Below are 12,477 nucleotides of genomic sequence, written 5' to 3'. Positions count from 1 at the left end.
AGAAGAACCCAAATCTACATACTTTATTCATGGACCTCAAGATTATCTCCAACAGCACAAGAAAATTACTCATCCTGAGAGTTCAGACATGATGTGACCTCAAGATTACATCTAGGTGTAATTAGCTTCAGAAAAGAACTACACAAACTTGCATAACATAAAAGGATTCTAGCATATGATTGTACGATTACGACATTCAGCAAAGGAAAAACAATTCTGTCCCAGGATCAAATTACTTCAGCAAGTCTGCCAATCAAAATCCTCAAATGCCTCAAGCCTGAAGAAATATGAAAAAAAAAACAAATCAGCAGCAAGCTCTGAGACCAGAAGGCCTTAAAAAGGGGGGAAAAAGATGACTGCGCATTTTTTTCCCCAAAAAGAACTCAGACACTAACTCATGCAAATTTTTCCTGATTCTGTTATCTAATTCAAGTGAAGGACCTAGAGAAACAATAAAGGCCACAATCCATAGAGTATCTAACAAATCATATGGTGATTTGCTGCATACCTTGCTGGCAATGTTGTTGGAAAGCCAATCCAGACCTTCATAGAGACCTTCTCCAGAGGTTGCACATGTGCTCTGGATGTACCTGAGATGAATCATCATAAAAATCAGCAGGAGTCCAAGACATATCCTTTGAAGTTGCAGTATCATCAACGATATCCTGAGAATTCTGAACTAGTAAAAAGCTAGATCTAATTAGAACCTTTTGCTTTCTAGTCACTTCAGCTACTTGACAATCAATTCCACAATTTTCTCTTGATTAAAGGATTTAGGAGAGAGTTAAGAAATCCCTCAACATGAAGAAATCTTTATCAAATTACTCCACTCCTTGAGAATTCGTCCTGATGCTCCAAATGAATGTGAAACCTCTAACACATTCTACCTCCATAGCTTTCCATGGTTTGAGGATTAGAAACAATAAGAAATACCTATTTTCACAAGTGAAATTTTTTATAAATAAAAAGGAAGCTCTGCACCACATAAATACAAAAACCCTCTCACCAATGGCGTTGACGGAGAGAATGAAGACCAAGTTTATCAGTTATTTCTGCAGCATTCATTGCGTTAGGAAGATCTTGCTTGTTGGCAAAAACAAGCAGAACAGCATCACGCAGCTCATCCTGGAACATAAAATGTCCAACTTCAGAGCTTGAGGAAACAGATATGGTGAAGGTTGATTGCATTTTCAACTTCCGCTAAACAATCAGCTAGCTAGCTAATAAACAAACATTACAGCTAAAAATTGTTGGGAATCATATTTGCAAATATGTTTGGACAGACCAGATAACAAAAAATTGCACGTACTGCGGACTTAAAAGCCACCAGAGTGATTTCAGTAGAAGAATTTTTTAGCAACATGTAAAGATGGGAAAACAATAAACTCAATCAACACAGCTCTCATACGAAGGCAATGAGACACAGAACAGACACTTTAGCAGCGCACAAACCAAGAGACAAATATGGCAAGCACGGTGAAGAAAAATAGGGTTTACCTCATTCAACATCCTATGCAGTTCATCTCTTGCCTCCACCACTCGATCTCTATCATTGCTGTCAACAACAAAAATCAAGCCCTGTGTGTTTTGGAAGTAGTGCCTCCACAATGGACGGATCTACGCATGAAAGCAAACTGCATCAGCTCGTGTAATCATCTTGACAGGTTTTAAAAAGTTTCAATGCCAGTGCCTTCCTTATTACATACAACAATATTTTTTCTTTCAACAGCTGTTTACTCTACAAAATTAATTCCATAGATGGGGGCATCAATTAACCCCTAACTTGAACTTTATATTTTGACACAATCATGAGAAATTGCTAGCCATCCAAGAGAACCCATATTTATCAACCTTTTTCTTTGTACTTTCAATCATTGTAAAAAAAGTAAAGTTTCTACTCTTTTGCTGACTAAGACAAAATAGTTTGACATAAACGTAACACAATGTCCAGCAAGATAAATCTTAAATCCTCGCTGCAATCTTGAAACATTAAAATAAAGAGCAGTAAGATGAGTCATGCACATATGTGTATGTATTTGCCAAGAAGGAGCTACATTTTACCTTGTCCTGGCCCCCAACATCCCACACAGTGAAACTTATATTCTTGTATTCAACTGTCTCGACATTGAATCCTGCACAGAGCATCATTCATATGAAAATTGATTAAATCTGATAGGCAAAGAAGTCAGCACATCCAATTCTTACGTCATTAATGCAACCATACTGCTTCCCAATAGATACTTAAATTAGGGGGGAAAGAACATATAGCTTCGATTAGGCTGTAACTTCCATACAGAATCGACACCATTATCATCTTGTCGCCGTTTTTTCACAAGCCAAAATTGAACATATTACGAGGCACACAACTGAATCCACATCCATTATCATCATGCCAGCAATCTCTACGCATTAGACGATCAGTGCACGAACAACAGATAAAAAAAAAAAAAGAACAAAGCGAAGGAAAACTACATGTACCAAATGCTGAGATCTATAAGCTGCGCATGAAATTAGGGCCGGATCAGACTCACCGATGGTCGGAATCGTGGTGACGATCTCGCCGAGCTTGAGCTTGTAAAGGATCGTGGTCTTACCAGCCGCATCGAGACCTACCATCAGAATCCGCATCTCCTTCTTGGCGAAGAGCCGGCTGAACAGCTTCGTGAACGTGAGCCCCATGGTTACACCTCGCTCTAGCTATCGAATCATCAAGCAAAACACTTCACACGTCAAAGAGAGATCGCAACAGCTTACGGAGACACATCATATCGCAACCGAACAGAATCGAACTGAAAGCGAAAAGCATTATCGAACGCGTCGACACGGAGATCGTCAAGCCGATCGAAGCAACAGCAGGTTCGATGATGCGTCTACGATCAGATCGACGGCCGACTGGTGCGGATCTAACGGAGAAGAATCTTTCGAACGAATCGGGTGACGAACGAGATGGGGATGGAAGTCGAACGAGAAACGGATCGGGATCGGATCTTGCTCGATCGATCGACCGATCAAGAAGCGCAGCGACAGATTTCGAGGCTTGGGTTTACCTTGGTTGATGAGCAGCGATCTCTCCCGAGAAAGGAGGAGGAGGAGGAGGAGGAGAAGACACAGTTTCCGAATGACGAGACTCTCTCGCTCTCTCTCTCTCTCTCTCTCTCTCTCCTTCGTCGCTCGCTCGCTCGCTCGCTCTCTGGTTTTTCTAATCGTCGTGCAATTTGGACCGCTCGTATTGAAAGTGTGGGAGGAGCACGAAATGCTGTCTGACGCGTTTGACCTCACACAGACACGATGTCGTTTCTTGGATTTGAGGGATTGACAACGAGACTATGTATCGATTTTTTTTCTCTCTCTCTCTCCCCGCCCTTTTGTTCTCTTACCATTTTTATTTTGAAGTCCTAAGACTTGTGCGATCTCTTACTTTAGTCGAGGTCCCCGGAACTTTTGCATAATGTTTAATGTTGTCCTGAACTTTTAATTTATTCATTGTGATCCTCAAATTATTGATAAATATTCACTATAGTACTTCCGATTGCTCCAACGGCAAATCAAACATTATCTGATGACATGGATAATTAAATGCTGAGTTGGACTTTTAAAAACAATGAACCAACGTGTCCATCTTTTTATTCATCTGTTAAAGAAAAGGAAAAAAAAATTAAGTCATTAACATTTCCATCATTATTTAATAACTTTGATTATTATATTCTGAATTAAGATGTATGTGAATAATTCGAGTGTAACTTTTTTTTTTTATTGTCCACCGTTCAAATTTGACAGATTGGAAGCCACATCGTCAGACTCCATTAAATTGAATAAACGGAATGACTGCATTAAACATTTTCATGTAACTTAGGGACTAGATTGAACATTTACGAGTAATTCAGGGAATACGTTGAACAAATTAAAAGTTTAGAGATAACATTGCACATTAGACCATTGTTCAGAGAACATTTGTATCATTTTTCTTTGGAAAACTAAACATTAATAATCCTCGATTGCCAACTTTAAAATTTGAATTGCCATGAGATATGATATGGTATTCGCACAATTAGCGTGAAAGAATGGGATAATAACACAAACAGTCCCGGAATTTTAGCCCAATGTGTAATTTGATTCCTAAACTTTTAATTTATTCAATGTAGTCTATGAACTTAAGCCTAATGTTCAATGTGATCCCTAAATTTTTAATTTGTTTAATATAATCCCTTGACTTTTGCTACATGTTCAATATAGTTCATGAACTGTATGAAAATGATCAATGTAGTCCCTGAACTTGAATTAATGGAAGGACTACATTGAACATTTTCATATTATTCATGGACTAAATTGAACATGTCTCAAAAGTTCAAGAATGACATTGAACAAATTAAAAGTTTATGGACCACATTGCACGCTGGGTTAAAGTTCAGAGACTACATTGAACAACTTAAAAATTCAAAAACCACATTATATATTGGGCCAAAATTTATGGACTGTTTGTGTCATTTTCTCTGAAAGAATTGACTCGTTTGTTCAAGGACGACCATATTTTAGTTTTGCCGCCTAGACGAATGAATTTATCTGTCCTCATCTGTAAACTGTTCGGCCTTAAGAAGCTCGTTTCCGATTCATAGCGTTGCTCGTCGTCCTCAATCTCACGGTTCTTGCTCCGTCCTCTTCCTCCTCAGCCGTCCGACGAGCATCTCCGGTCGCCGCACGCCTTCGAGCGGTCAAACATTTCCTTCACGAAGGCTCCGATTGACACTGAGGTTAATCTAATCTAGGAACGATTGATGTCACAATGTCGGTTGGGACAATGTCGGAGAGCGTAACGTTTTCTTGTTGCAGCATAGGATTTCTTCGGTTTGCTTCGATTTGATTTTTCTTCAGTGCGTCCTGAAATGATGGAGACGCCTATGGCGCCTCCTAGAAAATGGGAAGTTGATGGCCCGCCATGTTCATGTCAATCAGGTTTTATCCTCTGGTTCGACAGCATTAGCTGCTGAATTTACTGGCTCACTGTTGCTTCTTGGTTCTGGGATTGCTTCTCTCTATGGTTTGAGGTTAAAGTGAGCCAATTTGCCGATTCTCGTACAATTTCCGTAATATCCATTTAACAAGTGATCTAATTACAGAGTAGAATTGGGCTGTGTCGGCATAGTCGGTTCGGTATCAGTTACATTAAATTGGGTGATTGGGGCAGAGTTCCTTTCCACGATTGGCTCGTGGTCATCTTCTTGGTACCATCATTGCTTAAGGATCTTCTTTAGTTGGTGTGTGGTTTGGTACTGCGATTCAGTAAGGAATGTAGTTGTGCAAATGTTCGTAAATTCCATGTTGAACAAAGTGCTAACCCAATGAAAAGCTTCTAGGCTAAAGAATTAGGCAAAACAAATACTGATTCACATGTATTATATTATTGTATAGTGACTTTGCTATTTACTAAACCTATTGAGTCCTATAGAATCGCAGGAACCTTTAGGGCATTTCCGGGTGCTACCTACACTAAACCTAGCATGAATCAATCTCAGAAGGGCCATTCGATGGTTTGCCTTTCTGCAGGCAGTCAATCGGAGGGACTGTGGAGGTTTTCAACTCTCCATATGTCTCCCAGCAGAAAGGGCCATACAAATTGTGGCTTGTTTGTTGTGGCTTTAGCTGTATGGTTGCGAGAGATATCCCTGTGCAAGGCGAGTTGTCGCTGCATGCAAAGTATACCGGTTGTACTGTGTAAGTTCCTTGTATGTTGGCATAATTAATGCCTGAAATCGCCACAGCAGATGTTTGATTCTTGCATTTTTCTTTATCGCAATAGTATTGGTCTATCACAATTGGAGTTTCAACTTCGGAAACTTGGATGTCTGAGAACATGATATTATTTACTGAACCTGAGCCTCCCTGCAGGAACAAAGATTAGATCACATTACAAAGGTTTTAATTTACACAACTTGGTATTACTTAATTTGATCTCTCCTGTAACTTCAAGAAGAAGCGCAGCTGAGCATATAAGGTGTTAGATGAAAACGAGGAAGCCTTGTATTGGGATATGGGTGCCTTTACCTGCCATGTCTTTATTCTCACACCAGTCAAGGTGTTGCGCATTACGGTGTTACGCACTGTCACATTTGAGACACAAGCTCTGGTGTTGTCCTTGCCTAGCCCTCCGATGCTGATGCCATGTCCTGGCCCACAATTTATATCATGGATATATATGTTCGAGCATCCAGTTTGTATGGAAATACAATCATCACCTGGAAAAAGTTTTAACAGTATTCACAATGTCAGCAACATCTTAATATTTAATTTGAAGTATGCTTATCTAGTTGTCATATTTATTGGCATTGGCTATGTTTTGAACTCTTGTTTGTGGTATCATAGTGATTGTTGATTGTGCTTGCACTGTGAAAGTACATGCTGCTCTAAACGAGGAATTACCGCAAGCAAGGTCGCAGCTGTGAATGAGCACATTCTGGGAATTCTGCAGGTGGATACCATCTGTGTTTGGGCTGTCACCAGGAGATGAGACGCTAATATCGGAAACCTGAACATTTGTACAAGAGTCAAACTTGAGGTGCACATGAGGGCTATTTTGTATAGTAATGCCCGTAACTGTCACATCACTGCTGCCATAGAACCTGAGTGCCTGCATGCACAAGTTATATGTTATGCATGAGGTCAGAAATCTCTGTTAGCGGGTCCACATAGAAGGTGTTGAGGCATTTACCGTTGGCTTGGTCTTTGGCATTTCACTCAGTTCCGCACTAATCTGCTTGTCATGGTTAAAGACTTCATTAGTTTTTACAGTAATTTATATTGCGTTTGGAAGTATATCATTCATGTGAGAGCCTGTCAAACCTGGGCGCTTACCATTTTATTCAATTCATTGGTTCTATTTTGGCCTTTGGAGGGGATGATTTGTAATGTATCTGTCCCAGCATGGACTGATGCATCGTTCCACCAAACCGAGCCTTGTCCATCAATAATGCCTTCCCCTTTTATAATTATCCCGGCAAGCTTAGTGAATTGGATCCATTGTAAGAGACCTGATCCCCAAGCTGTGGCGCTTGTGGGAGCAATTATCTTGCCATCTAACTGTGGGAAGATGACTGGCTGCTTAGAAAATTGATTTCTGCTATATTGAGATTAATCAGTAAGATGGTTGACGTGACATTCACCTGAAATATAATTTTAGGTTTACAATTTGGCCCTGCAAATGAAATTGGGCCGAGGAGAAAAACGGATCCGGATGGGACGAGAATTGTTGATGCTTCAACTTTACAAGCGGCTGCCCATGCTGCAAGGAATGCCTGCCATAATGACAGATTAGTCCCAGTTCTGAATTGGATTATGAAAGATATCAAATACAACTTTCAGAGTCATCTGCACGTCTACTTATTGCACTGATGCATTTCATATGTAGTTTTTGTCTAGAAATATTGGATGCTAAGCCCATTGAACCCTTGCTCTGGTATTAGTAGTATCAAACTTATTTAAGATTCTTGTAGTCGGATAAATGAGTCCAAGCGGTGTCAAACAAGTCCAAAAAGCTAATCGTGAATTCATCTCCCTCTTTTTGAGAACCCAACCAGAACCAGAGGGTTCTAGTGTTGCTGCTATCCTCCTTTCCACTATTCAAGTTCCTCATAGCTTCTTCAATGCAACATGCTTGAGGGAAGTGAAGCAAAATCCCAGCTCTTCTTAAAAGCTTATATGGATAGCAGATGGTTTCTCAGAATTACCTTTGTATCATCTGTGTGTCCATCACCTTTGGCACCGTAATCTTGTACGTTGAACGTTGTAGAGTTCTTAGGACTTGGTGCAGGTGCGGGGGCCGGTGGTGCAGGAATAGGCGTGGGCGCAGGCGCTGGTGGCTTAGGCTTAGGCTTTGGAGCCGGGGCAGGCACAGGCATGGGCGCTGGTGGCTTAGGCTTTGGCTTTGGAGCTGGGGCAGGCACAGGCATGGGCGCTGGTGGCATAGGCTTAGGTGCAGCTGCTGGTGGAGTAATGTACTTCTTGCGGCCTTTATCCATTACACCGGACAGATGAACTCTGCTCCGCCTGCAAGACTTGCTTTCTCTAGCATAGCAAGCACCAAAGTCCCCACATAGAATAAGAATGGCAACTAGAATGAGAAATGCATGGTTCTTTAGGTCAATACTTGCCATTTTCATGAAGTGATCAACGAATGAGATGGAGCACAAAAAAAAAAGAAAAAAGAAAAACACCGAATGAGATGAAGAGGTTCAAATGGGGGAAGTACTTGTCGTCCAAATGGCTAGTGAGGAGAACATTAGCTCCATATGTGTATATATATCGTCGGAGGGAGCGGCCGGTTTGAACTTATGCCACTGTGCGCTCATGTGTGGAACAGTACAACAATGAGAAGAGTTTGGAGTGTACCATTCATTTTCAGCTACTTTCTTCATTGATTGATTATTCTTATCCTTAATGATCTTGGATTGTTCAGTGTTCACTAGCAAAATTGTAGAACTGACACATAAGACACTTGCGAAATCTTTTACTAAGACTTTGCATGTTTGACATCCTATTGCTTCTGCTTGGACGTTGCTCTTATTCTCTTCTGGTTATAAGTTAGCTTCAGTTTTGTCTGTACACGACTTCTTCGAGAAGAGGACGTGGTGGAAGAGTTCAAATTATGACTGCTCTCTATCTGGTGGTTTCTTGTTTGCTGATACTGTGCAGAAAAAACTTGCAAGTTCTCTTTTTCCATTTTTGCTCTTCACTTCTTGTTGGAGTTAATCCTTATGCGCGACGTCAGCCGGACTTTCATAACTATGCTCTCAGTCTCAAATAGAGATCGCAGCCCCGGGCCTTGTTGTGTTGCATGCGGCGTAGCACCGTGCACAGGATCTATGGAATTCTCGTGATGACGCGACTGCTCATAGGATGCTAACACGGTGGTATCTGAGTTCTCAAGATTGGGATTTCGATTCAAATTAGAATATACTTCAGCGTCATAAAGAGCTAAATCATGAAGCATGACCGATGCTTTTGAATCCTGGAAAATTCAGATTTTGGAATGGGTTGTGAAGTTTATCGGAAACGTTGTGGATCAACCAGTCTACTTCCAAATACAGGGCACAATACGTACGATGCGAAAGTACACATTTATTTACGTATACCTGTATTTGTTATATCAAGCGATGCATTGACACGTGGAGTCGGCCCGGCTTCAGGGTATTCTAAAATACCAACAATTTGGACAGATCACACAAGAGGGACAAGACGTGAGAATCTAGTAACCTACCAATATCTTACCTGACAATGACATCAATATGAATGTTCTACAGCCGGTGTTTGCCGTGACGGTTTCCCAGGTTGTCGTACTGACTGTTTGTCAAGCAAATACGGTTGCCAAGAAAGCCACTAAAAGCGGCAAAAGGGACTGGTAGGCAGCTAAACAGTGTATGCGACAGAGACACTTGCTTACATGCCTGAATCTTTGTTGTCTATTCGCTGTAAAGGAGACCGTTTAATCGGTTATAGCAATTTTGGGATCCGGCGACATCCGACTAAAAACTTCATATGACGCACAGGACTTACGTTTAGTATTGGGTTCACCATCTTGCACTCAATTTGATCTGTACTTAAACCTTGCCCGCAACTGTAGACAAGACCCACAACATGTTTTTGCCCGAGGCAACAATGATATTATCTCGGTTCTAGGCTCTTTGCAACAGCCGTCGCGTGGTTATCGGTTTATGAAACCATTCTCATCGGTCGAATTGAGTTCATTTATTTAGATGCCCATCACGTTTCGCAACGAATTAAATTATTCTTATGTGTGAACCTCTTCCATTAATGTGCCCTCTTGATATCAACTTTAAGGTTCATTTGTGATTAAAGTTCATTTGTGAGCATGATGTGATTCGTAAATCAATCATCTAAACTTTGAGAAAGGTCCGAATTTGATGATAAAAGTCATTTAGTAGGTCCTCATTGCTCGTTTGCTTCTTTTCCATGTGAGTCTGAAGAACAACGTAGATCTCGTATCTTCTTTAAAGAAGTTGTAATTTGTCCAGACGATTTTACCCTTTTCTACTCTGTTTAATCCAATAATATGCGTTCATATCGTAATAGTAAAGTCCATGTACACTTACTAACTTCACGATGAAGGAAGAGAAACATCGAAGACAACGAAAGCTCTTCGTCTCTAAGCAAAAGCACAAGCAGATGCAATCTTTGACTTATTGGATCAATGGAAGATGTGTTGAGGTTCGTTCAGACTGATGATCATGCTTGTGTGATTTGTAAACCGTAACATGGACATTTTAGCAACAAACCATCGAACGTAAGTACGCAAAGCCTAGAAGATCTCTTAAAAAATATGGGTCGATAAGGTCACAATCACACGAATCGTTTCATTCTCGATCTACTGTTGAACATGTGAAATTAACGACTCTATTCTCGAATTAAACATGTCCACTTGTAAAGACCGCGAAAAGTATAAAAAAAGTCCAAGGCCTATTGTATTGGTATCAATTCAATCATAAACATTTCAATTGAATCAATTTAGTTATAAACATTTTCACCTTTTACCAATTGAGTCCATCTGACCAATATAATTCGGAAATTGCTAATGTAGGCGTCGGCTGTCCTACGTAACACAGCTGGCATAGGCGTAAACAAAATTTTTAATTTTTAATTTTTTTTCTTTTCTTTTTTTATTTTTCTCGTTTCCTTCTTTTCTTTCCTTTTTCCACTGTGGTTGACAAGAGTCGCCGGAGCTTGTCGGGCACTGGGTGAGGGTCGCGAAGCACTCGCCCATATCTAGGCAAGGCCATGGCCACCTTTGCCCATAGCCGGGAGGCTGGCCTCGCTTGCGGCTGCTTGCGTTTCACCTTGACCATCGCTAGGCAGCAGCAGGCAAGGTCGCATTCGCCTATGGCCGATTAGACCATGAGGAGGCTGGCCTCGCTGGCAGTCGGTGAGGGCTTCGTGGCCCTCGTCCAGTGGCCGACGAGCTCCTACGACCCTTGTCGGCCACAGTGGAAAAAAAACAGAAGAGAAAAAAAGAAAAGGAAAAAGAAAAAGAAAAAATTAATTAAAAAAATTTTATTTAAAAAATTAATTAAAAAATGTTCATGTTAGAACTAACTGTGCCACATAAGATGACCAGTATTCACGTCAGCAATTTCCCGCCTAAAATGGACAGCTCAATTGGCAAAACGTAAAAATATTTAGAATTTAAGTGGTACAATTGAAAGGTTTTATGACTGAATTAGTATAATGCAATAGATTAATAATTTTTTTTGGGTACTTTTCCCTGTAAAGACTCTATACGACCGGTTTAGAAGCTGCAATGAATGGCACGGCTCGATTCCACAACTTATAACATCGTCTTCCACGTCTGTGTCGGCCGCACCGGGCAAGCAACGATAGGATCCAGCACTTCCGGTGGTCTCCATGCGGTTCCGACGCTGCTTATGATGCCGGCCGGCCTTATTTGCACGGCCCAAGCTCCAAGAGAAATGGCGCAAACTTATGACTATTTCTCGGCGGATCTTTACCGAGGAATCACTCGATAGGATATCGAGTGACCCATAATCTGATGAAGGCGATGCTAACCAGACTCTGCCGTCCCTATCATGTGACCCGTAATCTGCAAATCAAAGTGTAATTAATGAAGATATGAAACGATAATCCTGAAGCTAATCATGGCCTCAATCTTCAACGTGGAAGGAAGCTTCTTCCATTTGCAGTATGGCTCAGGGCATACGGGAAAACAACGAGGTGACTTGCAAGTTTCACCAGCCGCGATCGGCATCGCGTCGCAGCAACTTAGAATCAAACGTTATCATCATTAAGTTTGGAGAGCGATATTTTATTCTCCGAGAACAGATTCAATCCTAAACTTCGGCATGATGAGGGAAACGAAGAATGAGACTGGAAGGCTTGTCTTGTTGCAGCATGTGTGGGTGTGCCCCTCCATGGATTGCGTTGGAGCTTTTAGACGTTTCTGAAGAAGCCCCCACCAGGGTGAGGATGATGATGATGGCGATGACGACGACGAGAGGTGAAGTTCTTGGGTTCTTCTGAATTAATATAGCTTCAGTCGCCATCGATGTGGCGATCGACTGGGGCCGGTCCAATCGCAGGTTCTTGGTTCATGCATGATCTCAAGTGTGTTGATGGAGTGCACTTCATTTATATGGACTCAAGCGCATGACTCTGCCCTCTTTGATGAGATAGTTGCTTTCTTGTTTTTTATTCCCTCCTGGAAATTGAAGTGATAACCGTGTTCTATTAGGATACACATGTAGGTTGTGTTAGAGAAGTCCCACGTAAGAGAATTAGTGTAGTATTGAGCAATTAATATATCGTAATTGGTCCATAACTCATTGTTTAAATTTTTGGCGATCTGCCCAAATGTAGGTGAACGGCTTCTGCTGCGTGCTCCTAACATGTTCCTTCACTTGTGAAAATGTTGTGTTGAGCAGTTGTTATATCATAGTTGGTCCGTAACTCATTATTTAA

General features: G+C 41.1%; 2 protein-coding genes across 2 annotated transcripts; both read right to left on the bottom strand.

Moving 5' to 3' along the window:
• LOC115670414 (ADP-ribosylation factor 1) lies at positions 1–3,123 on the bottom strand. The gene is made up of 7 exons (XM_030591677.2): positions 3,048–3,123; positions 2,532–2,697; positions 2,062–2,132; positions 1,498–1,617; positions 1,007–1,125; positions 509–590; positions 1–277 (listed from the first exon to the last, which is right to left on the bottom strand). Exons 2-7 carry the CDS (start codon positions 2,677–2,679, stop codon positions 272–274), a joined length of 546 nt encoding a protein of 181 aa, XP_030447537.1. The 5' UTR covers positions 2,680–2,697; positions 3,048–3,123; the 3' UTR covers positions 1–271.
• A 2,237-nt stretch (positions 3,124–5,360) lies between these two features.
• Positions 5,361–8,509, bottom strand: LOC115670497 (polygalacturonase At1g48100-like). Its single transcript, XM_056320281.1, has 7 exons — positions 7,719–8,509; positions 7,155–7,286; positions 6,847–7,071; positions 6,704–6,745; positions 6,415–6,622; positions 6,040–6,230; positions 5,361–5,877 (listed from the first exon to the last, which is right to left on the bottom strand). The coding sequence occupies exons 1-7, from the start codon at positions 8,148–8,150 to the stop codon at positions 5,491–5,493; spliced, it is 1,617 nt and encodes a 538-aa protein (XP_056176256.1). The 5' UTR covers positions 8,151–8,509; the 3' UTR covers positions 5,361–5,490.
• Positions 8,510–12,477: the final 3,968 nt, after the last annotated feature.

This window comes from Syzygium oleosum, unplaced genomic scaffold, assembly GCF_021117445.2.
Source record: "Syzygium oleosum isolate NSW1041296 unplaced genomic scaffold, Sole_v2.1 Sole_v2.20, whole genome shotgun sequence".
NCBI classification, from domain to species: Eukaryota; Viridiplantae; Streptophyta; class Magnoliopsida; order Myrtales; family Myrtaceae; genus Syzygium; species Syzygium oleosum.
This window is presented reverse-complemented; position numbering and strand designations above follow the sequence as displayed.

Bases quoted from the DNA above. Each gene is read 5' to 3' on its own strand.
- LOC115670497 (XM_056320281.1), bottom strand. From the start codon at position 8,150: ATGAAAATGGCAAGTATTGACCTAAAGAACCATGCATTTCTCATTCTA. The intron at 7,072-7,154 runs GTGAATGTCACG...ATCTTCCCACAG, and splicing joins AACCTAAAATTATATTTCAG to TTAGATGGCAAGATAATTGC. The intron at 6,231-6,414 runs GTAATTCCTCGT...AACTTTTTCCAG, and splicing joins CAGCTGCGACCTTGCTTGCG to GTGATGATTGTATTTCCATA.
- LOC115670414 (XM_030591677.2), bottom strand. From the start codon at position 2,679: ATGGGGCTCACGTTCACGAAGCTGTTCAGCCGGCTCTTCGCCAAGAAG. The intron at 2,133-2,531 runs GTGAGTCTGATC...TGCTCTGTGCAG, and splicing joins CACCACGATTCCGACCATCG to GATTCAATGTCGAGACAGTT. The intron at 1,618-2,061 runs GTAAAATGTAGC...TTTCATGCGTAG, and splicing joins ATGTTGGGGGCCAGGACAAG to ATCCGTCCATTGTGGAGGCA.